This window comes from Scomber japonicus, chromosome 23 (assembly GCF_027409825.1).
Source record: "Scomber japonicus isolate fScoJap1 chromosome 23, fScoJap1.pri, whole genome shotgun sequence".
Lineage (NCBI taxonomy): Eukaryota > Metazoa > Chordata > Actinopteri > Scombriformes > Scombridae > Scomber > Scomber japonicus.
In genome coordinates, this window is record NC_070600.1 from 4,540,590 (window position 1) to 4,549,497 (window position 8,908).

General features: G+C 40.6%; 1 protein-coding gene across 1 annotated transcript; it reads right to left on the bottom strand.

Annotated features, from left to right (window-relative positions):
• Positions 1–1,334: 1,334 nt before the first annotated feature.
• LOC128353507 (uncharacterized) lies at positions 1,335–7,202 on the bottom strand. Its single transcript, XM_053314204.1, has 4 exons — positions 6,551–7,202; positions 2,765–6,157; positions 2,590–2,634; positions 1,335–2,482 (listed from the first exon to the last, which is right to left on the bottom strand). The coding sequence occupies exons 1-4, from the start codon at positions 7,200–7,202 to the stop codon at positions 2,436–2,438; spliced, it is 4,137 nt and encodes a 1,378-aa protein (XP_053170179.1). The 3' UTR covers positions 1,335–2,435.
• Between the last annotated feature and the right edge of the window lie 1,706 nt (positions 7,203–8,908).

The window sequence follows — 8,908 nt, forward strand, 5'->3', positions numbered from 1 at the left end:
AACCCACTTCTTGCTACCTTGACAGGTCAACTAATCAGTCAAATAATTCTCAAAATCATAATAGTTCCAAGATATTATCCATTCCTTGTTTGCAAAATAAATGTTTAAATAGAGAGGTGTTGCTTTCCTCATATTCTAAACACACATATTCTAAACATGAACCATTGTTCTCTGCTGAGAACAATGGTTCCCCCCCCCCCCACACACACACACACACACTGCAACTACTGCATTCCTTCATCTATTGATTATAACCTAATAAGGGGTGTAGCAAGTCCTTATTGATTAAAATCTTAATTATATTTATCTTATCAATATTAATATATGAATCCACTATATAATAAAAGAAAAATATGCGGTTGATGGGGATGTTACAACTTAAAACAGAAATATATGGATTAAATTTAGAAAATATATACATTAATCCTAATCCTAATGAGTCTCAGATAATTGAATTATTCTTTAATATTCTCTAACACCTAAAAATACTGATTGACCATATGCACAGAGATGTTACTGAAAGTTATATTCCTGGCCACCTAATAAGTAGGGAACATAACAAGCAGCCAAAATATTCTATTGAAGATACAGACGGCAAAAGATCTAAATATCTAACAGTATTCCAAGAATAGGTGGCTTTTCACTCTGATCATAAAAGAGAAAGTGCCATCAATCCATTCTCTCTTTACAGGTCAGTAAACGGACCATTTGGCAGCAGGCAAATTAGCATTTCTGTCAGCTCTCACAGCCAACCAGAACAGTGTCTATTTGCAACTACAGTACAATAAATCTCAGATATAAACTCAACTGGGTCATGAGTATAGTTGATTACAGGATATTCTGGCCTCAAGGCTGACTGTTCTGCACACAGTTCTTAATGTGCTGATGAATTAGCAATTTTATTAACTGTAGAATGTATTTGGGTTGATGTTATAATGTTTACAGAGACAGACTCATGTCCTACAAGCTGAAGAGTAAATGTTATCTGCTGCCCATCATCCACACAGCTGAAATACTCCACACCACCAACCAGCTTCAGACTACCCATGACCTTTGAGCTCTCCGACAAGGGACATTCCCTCAGACTAATGTACAAGGCATACTGAAAACAAACAGAATACAATTTCTACTTTTAGATGATTTATTCACTATAGGACAACACATAAATTGACATTTCATAAATTTCCAGATACTCTACCTTTTTGGTAGAAACCATGGGATGTCTTGCTCTCCAAGATGCATCTGGACGGCTTCAGCTCCCCCAAACTCTGTTGACCCTCCAAGGAACACTTTATTTATAAACTTCATAAAAGGTGAATTTGTCCCTAGATGCTTAACCATGTTGTATTGTCATCTTAATTGTCCTGTTATCCTTTTCACTATGTAGAGGCAGATATGTGTGCATCATAAGTGAAATGTGAAAACAGCAAGAAAAGGCAAAAGGTCAATAATTGTTTTTGCTGTGTTGTTTTTACCAACTCCTTGTAGGGAGTTGGGTGGGGACAGCGTGGTGGACGCGGCTCCTTGTAAGGAGTTGTTTTTACCATGTTGATATTCCCAAGGGAGTTCAGGACGCCAACACTTACGAGTAGAATTCCAGGAAACCGAATCTTGGCTGGAACCAAAGTGCACCCGATTGTCCAAATATTGTCAAATGACGTGTTACAGCTCCACTGACAAGACACTAGTATCTGATATCACAGCTATTAAAATGTATCACTGGGTCAATACCGTGGAGTCACAACTTTAGAAGCTGCCAATTTAATTACATGTAACTTTGACTGAAGTGGTAATATACTGTCACTGCCCCAGACGAAAACAGGTCACAAAAGTGGTTCATCACATGCAGTAGCGTGTATCATAAGGAGCAAATGTAAGTGCAATGTATCACTCTAGTGGTGAAATAGAAGTACATACAAGTCACACAGGAATTTATCAATTTAAGAGATTTTATAGTTTTATATGAACATTTTTTAAAAGGAATGCAACCTCAGACTGCACCTTAGGAAACATGTAATCAGAGCTGAGTTTTCAAAGCACAAAATTATTCAACTTAAAGCATATGATGATGCTTCAAATTTAGACAGCATTCTGAGGAAAAAAAAAAAAAAAGAATTTTTGCTGGATTTATACATTCTGAGGTAGCTGGTAAAAAGAACATTTGTTTCTTATGGACACCAAAATATTCAAACTTCTAGATATTATCATAAACACCGTATGAATATACAGTACACACTAAATACAAAAAAAAAGTTAAAATCCATAATATACAGATTTACAACATTTATCAACTAGACTGTTGTGTTATACACATATGCTTTGAAAAATCAAAGATAGAATTAGTTACAACAGGTATGATTGCATTGACCAACCGACAATTTGTCCCTTTGGTGCTGAAACAAACTGGATACAGAGACACTGGCATCCTTTTCTCACTAATGAGGTCTTGGAGAATATCTGCACTGCTGCCTTCTAGCAGAACCTATAAAACACAAGTGGAAAAAAAGAGGATTACATCAGTGTCTTAGTACCAGACAACACTGAGAAGTTAGTGTACTGGTAACCCACCACGTTAGAGTCAATTATCACCTTTTGTTGGCTTCTCTGACCACTTGTAACCTTCATGGACTCTTCCTATGGTAAAAATGAGGATTAGCGGGAGGGTTATTCAATTGAAATGCATTTAAAAATCCCTTTTTGATAGTGATATAAATTTATTAAAAGATTATTGAAAATACATTTCAAACATTTCAAAAGTACACACTTGGTTCCATTGGTGCTTTCCGATGTATGTGATTTGTCCACTCTGTGGCCTCACAAATAGACTTCTTCATCAGGGCTTTTTGAGGGTTGTGGTATCTGTGCCCCTGTCTGGGTGTCCTTTCATATCGACTAGGTCCTGGTCTAGCTTCCCTCTGAAAATCATTATTTGCGGTTCTGGAGTTATCCTCTATCCTCATGCTATGCTTTCGGTCTCTCCTGGTTGGGAAAAAGCCATTGTTCCAGTCTTCAGTCACTTGTTGCCTTGCCTTCTTTGCTGAGGAGTATGTACTTGCAGAGGACGGGGGGCTTTTAGTAGATGTTGAGGGGCAGCTATAAGAGTGAGACCGCTTTATTTTGGATGAAGGTAGATGTCTGGGAATAGGCTGACTCTGCTTAGATTTAGGAGAAGCGGAGGAGGCGGACATTACTTCAGACTGAGACGAACCTCTTGAGACTGAGCTTCTTCTGGCCTCAGAAAAGTTTCCACTTGTGGATGACAATCTACTGGTGGAGGTGGATGGGCCTTGGTTAGGTAATGAGAGTTGCCTTGAAACTAACTTGGGTTTTGTTACGATTCCTTGACCCTGATTTTCATGGTGTCTCTGATTTTCTTTTCTATTTCTATATAAACCTTGTGTATTTGTGTCACAGGAGTCATTCTTCTTGCTGGTTTCAGTGGGGGTCTTTGAAACCTGAGCTTCATATTTCTTCTTGTGGTGGCCTCTTGATTCTTTTACCAGTTTCAAGCGCTTACTGGCTGGAGAAGATGGCCGAACAATAAGGCGAACAAGCCCAGGATTAGGAACCAATCTAGAGTCCTCCTCCTTGTCTACTGACCAGGGCTGCTTCTCTGGTGACGATGCATATGACTGTTGGTCCACAGTTTCAGGTCCACTTTGTGTAGCAGACAAGTCCTTAACATTGTTCTTCTTTACCTTCTTTTTGCAGAAATCGTCATTTTTAGCCATTCTCTCAGAACCATGGAAAACCTTGGTCTCTTTTGAGTTTTTTTGTCTGATGGTCTCTGCAGGTGACAGTCTAGGTTCTTGAAGTGGCTCACTTGCAGTTCCACACTGAGTGTCCACAGGTTCATGTGCGTGGCTGTTTTGTTGAAGACAAGTGGCATCACCACTATCAGCTGACCCTGGCAAATGTAATCTTTTCCTCTTTGCCTTTTTATTGTTATGTTCATTTTCACTGTCCTCTGTGTCAGAGCTCAGGGTTATTGCAGAATTGGCCTCAATCAGCTGTCCACTCTTTTCTGTGCTGGGTGACTGTCCAGGGCATGCATCCTCTATCACATCTTTAACATGTGATTTATTAATTTTAGACCGGTGTTGTGGTGCTGGTGAGTCTGCAGATGATCTGTATTTATTTAAACTTTCTTTAACAGCTTCACATTCCTCAATTTCAGGTGAATCTCTTTGTTGACTGCATATTGTGTCTCCACTGTTCACTAATCTTGATCCTGAAAACAATCTCTTCCTTTTTGTCTTCTCGTCATAGTTTTGGTCACAATCATCTTCTGTGTCAGAATCAAGAGATATTATATATTCCTTTTTAGACCTCCTTTTGGTGTTTGTTGTGGGTTGAACATGCTTAGAGTAAACCTTGGCTGTTACCAGCTGTTTAAGTTTTTCCATACAGTCTGACTTGACAGAGTTGCTAGTCTGACTTTTTTGCTCAATTTTAACTTTATCACTGTTGCTCTCTTTTTCAGACACAGAATGAGATCTCTTTGGGGGAAGACGGGCTGACCTCTCCAACAAGTGCCTGGACACAGTCATATAGTTCTGTTCTGATCCAGATGAGTAATCACAACTGTCTTCAGTTGTACTGCTGTCTTCAGATTCAGAATAGGATTCTCTCCTCCTCCGAGATGCATGTGGTTCTCCCTCAGTGTCCTTTTCATACTCTGCTGTGCACCCGCCTGGTGACACTTCAAAACAATTCCTAACCCGTACAGCTTTTGCTAGTTGAAAGCTCTCAATTGTGTCAAAGACCTCTAACTGGGAAAAAGTAGAAACTGGTACTGGTTTTGGAGGTGGGCAAGGTAAGACAGTGTGTGTTGGACTTGTGCCACCCTGTCTTCCATTGTCTCCATTTTTACCATTTAGCACAACTTCTTCAGAGCCATTCTGGTCTTCATCTTTTGGTCCAAATGTAATGTCTGACATGCTTATTGGTATGACTAGCCAGTCGTCATCATCATCCTCATCCTCAGTCTGATCTTCATCCTGATCCTCAGTTGGATCTTCACATGTTGAAGCATTGGAAAGACTATATGAAACTGAGTGCTTTGGTTGCCTTGCCAGAAGTCCCTCACTGTCACATTTAGGACATAATAGACCTTCAAAACCATCAACAGTCTCACCAAAATATGGATAACAGCAATACTGGGCGGCATCAGCAAGTACTGCTGTCTTGGGTGAAACTTGTTTCTTTGGAATTGCTGTCTCAGCTGAAATTATGTCTGTCTTCATGTGAGCCTGACTCTGTTTGTAGCCTTCATTTTCAAATAGTGACTGTTTATCATTAGGTTCAGGTACTTGTGCAAGTGAAGGATTCTCAACTTGTGATCTTTCATCTTCACTTACATCTTCATAGTGTGGGTGTTCAAAACATGTTTGAAAGTTTAATTCCTCATGCTCCTCATTTTTTGGAAGTTCTATGGACAACTGTGGCACATCATCATCTGAAATGTCTTCATATTGTGGATTGGATTGGGGCGAAATTTTCCGACCCAGTACTTCTTCACCCTCACTTTCAGATGGAATTACCTGTTTTTTGGCTTTGTTTTCAGAAAGAGTTGTGCTTAAATCCTTTGTTGAACACACAGAACCTGCTTTCTCTCTTGCACCTTTACAAATGTGTTCACTTTGTTGTGTAGGATGAATCTGATCAATTAATGAATTTGGATTGGAAAGTTCAATTATGTCCTTAGAAGTAACACTGCAATGTTGTGAATCTTCAATGCTTTTCAGTTTTTTTGTATTTGCATCGTGATTGTCATTGGGTGATGTGAGTTCCAATGTTTTGTTTTCACATACCACTGAACCTGACACTAGTGTAGGATCCTCTGAGACACCTTGCACACTGTCCAACCATACTGTCTCCATTGGTTTCTGGCCTATAAATCCTCTATCCTTCACGGTCATGCATTTGAGAGCCCCAAAAACATCAGGTTCTTGGTCTAGGTCATCCACGTTCTTGTTAATATTTAAACAAGCAGGCTTCCACTCTTTTTGTGATGAGCTGCAGTTGACCCTTGAACTGGGGTACCTTTCAGTCAGTTCATTCAAGGGAATTCCAGACAATGCGGTAAGAACCACTGGACTCTCAACTTCATTCTTCGTGCAATTGGCAGCAACATTCATCATAATATGAGGATATTCTGTGGATGCAAAGAGACGAATGTTATCTTTATCCCCATTCCAATACTGTTGTAGTATGACTTCAGAAAAGTTGTCCATTTCTGCAATAGTCTCTACATTTGCCAGACTAGTAACCAGCTCATTCAGTGCAGTTAACGTATAATGAATAGTGGTCACTTTCTGTAAGGACTTATCACACCACCACTTACTATAGAAACTGTCATCATTGCTACTGACAAAAGTTTTATCTTCACAGCAGCCACCTGAATAAACAAGTCTGACATTACCATATGCTGTCGAAGTTACATCCAAGTGTTTCTTTACCGGTAAATCACAAGTTACAGATGCACTCTTCTCAACAAAATCACTTTTAGGAGCATTTTTTGAGCTTTTTATGGCAGAGAGTAGAGTACCTGTTGAATTGTTCTCTGATGTCAATGTTGTACAATCACCCATCTCTTTAGACTTGGGAGAACAGTCAGCCATTGCTTTGTTGTCCTTTGAGCGATCCTCTTCAAGTTCTTGTCCAACTGCAGCAGCACTCTGCTCTTCCACAACACAGTTAGGACTTTGCTTCTCCACATTTTTGTCAGAGACTGTGGAGAGAAGGGCAGCACTGTTTGAGCCAGACTGGAGTCTGGAGTCCTGCTCATTGGTGCTAAAAGTCCCCCTCTTATTTGAGAGTGGGAGTCTCTTACTAACCCCTACAGTCGTATAATACTTCACCTTTTCTAAAATATATTCTATTATTTGGTCATCAGTAGGTGGTTCAGTTTGTCCAATTGGCAAGAACTTGCATCTTGGTGGGCCACTCAGAGGAGGTGAGCAGCCTTGCTGCTGATGGAGCGTAGGAGAAGTTTCTTTTAATTGATCTGGGTTTTGTGTTCTAGCCTGCACGCAATTTAGAGCATCTGGTGAACTTCTTATGTGCTGACTCTTGCAGTGCTTTTCTTTTGATAAACGAGCAGCACTGAGTTCAGTGTTGGAATTACTTTTCTCTGATGAGAGGGTGGTGAAAAAGGAGTTGGAATCTATAGGCTTTGCTCCTAGTAAGGCTCGCAGCATTGGGCAGTTCTGCTTTTTTCTTTGAGGCACCAAAGAACACTGTTGTGAAGGAGATGCTGGGACTCTAAGACTGTATCCCTGGGGTACTGCAGAACTTCTGCTGGCCAAGAAGGCACCATTTCTCTGCTGCAGTTCATTATTTTTGCTCAAATTTGACTCTTTCAGGGAATGTCTACTAAAATTGTGATTGGAACGTTCATTTCCTTGTCCACTATTATGAATGGATTGTCTTGCATTGTTTGCATTAGCAGATGTTCCAAAATAACTGTTGTGCTGCGCAGAGACATGCGCTGATGAATGAAAGTCTTTAACTTTTCTGTTTATTTGGCCATCACGGACTTGAGTACATGCATTCTTCCTGGGTACTAGTTGCTGGAATCCCATGTATTCTATATTTGCATGTGATCCTTGATGAAGTGATGGTGCATAGCCTTGCTTCCGCCGAGGTGGACTGTAAGCCACTCCAGGCTCCGTAGAATCTGGAACGGCCACCATTATGTTTAGTTTTTCATTTGATAGGCGAGTTGATTTAAGAGCACCAGTGTTACTCCACTTCTGGAACTCGGGATGGGCCCCTCCTTGGCTGTGTGGACATCCGGATTGCATTGCATGGGGAGCAATCATTCAAGTGATGACTTCAGTTAAATGCTTTTTATGTCTAGGAAACAAAAAAAGAGAACAATTAGTGGGTGGCCGGTTTCACATTTGATTAAATATAGTTGCTTGGGGATGGACGCACATTATTGTCTCCTCTAGTCCACACACACACACAAGCTCGCCAGCAGAGAGCATAAGAGAGGAGAAACTGCAACCAAGCTGAGAAATAAGGCAGCCACCAGTGGGGATACAGGACTCCTCCCCTAACCCAACTAGGTTATATTTGGGGTTCAGGTCTGATGATACAGGTGAAAGGTGAAGTGAAAGAGCTAATTCTAAAATTAGTTTGGGCTGATGAGTATTGGAGTGAAATCAGTTCTTACAGTATCCCCCTGTTTTTTTATGTATACTGTCAAGTCATGAAGGTTTCAAGGTAAGAAAAAAATAGATACTGTTCAAGTCTCTGGATCACTGCAAAGGTGAGCCAATGGGAACATTAAAAGTAGCTCTATGTAACAAATATATTCCAAGTAATCATAAAATGGCCCTAAATATCCCCAGACATTAAGGAATCATGTTAATTTCAAACACTGATATGACTGACAGTAGTAGTCCAGCCAGAATATTCATATTTGAAAAGCTCAGTTGCAGCCCTCAAGTAATGTTTATGTTGTCATTCTGTGTTTTGGCCTGATGCTCCACCCACCACCTAGCTACCAATCATCAAGTCAGTACTGATGCTCCACCCACCACCTAGCTACCAATCACAAAGTCAGTAGTGTTTCAGCATCCAGGTTGCCAGGTGCCACTGAGCTGCAGCTAGGAACACTGCAGATGTCTGATGTTACAAAACCTTAACAGCCTCGTTATGACTCAAATATGTCGTGACAATTTGAGAAACAAAACAAGGGTATGTATAGGAGATGCCTTTGAAACATGGAGACGGTTACAGCGTCATACAGCACTCAGCTGCACCCGCTGATACGGAGGAGGATATGCAGGATCACGTCCAACAACTAGCAACCCGCGTGAAGTAGACTCTGGCAGGGAGGGGGCGAGGAGTAACAGCTCTCTCCAGTGTTTTGAACATGGGCCACAGTACCATTTCT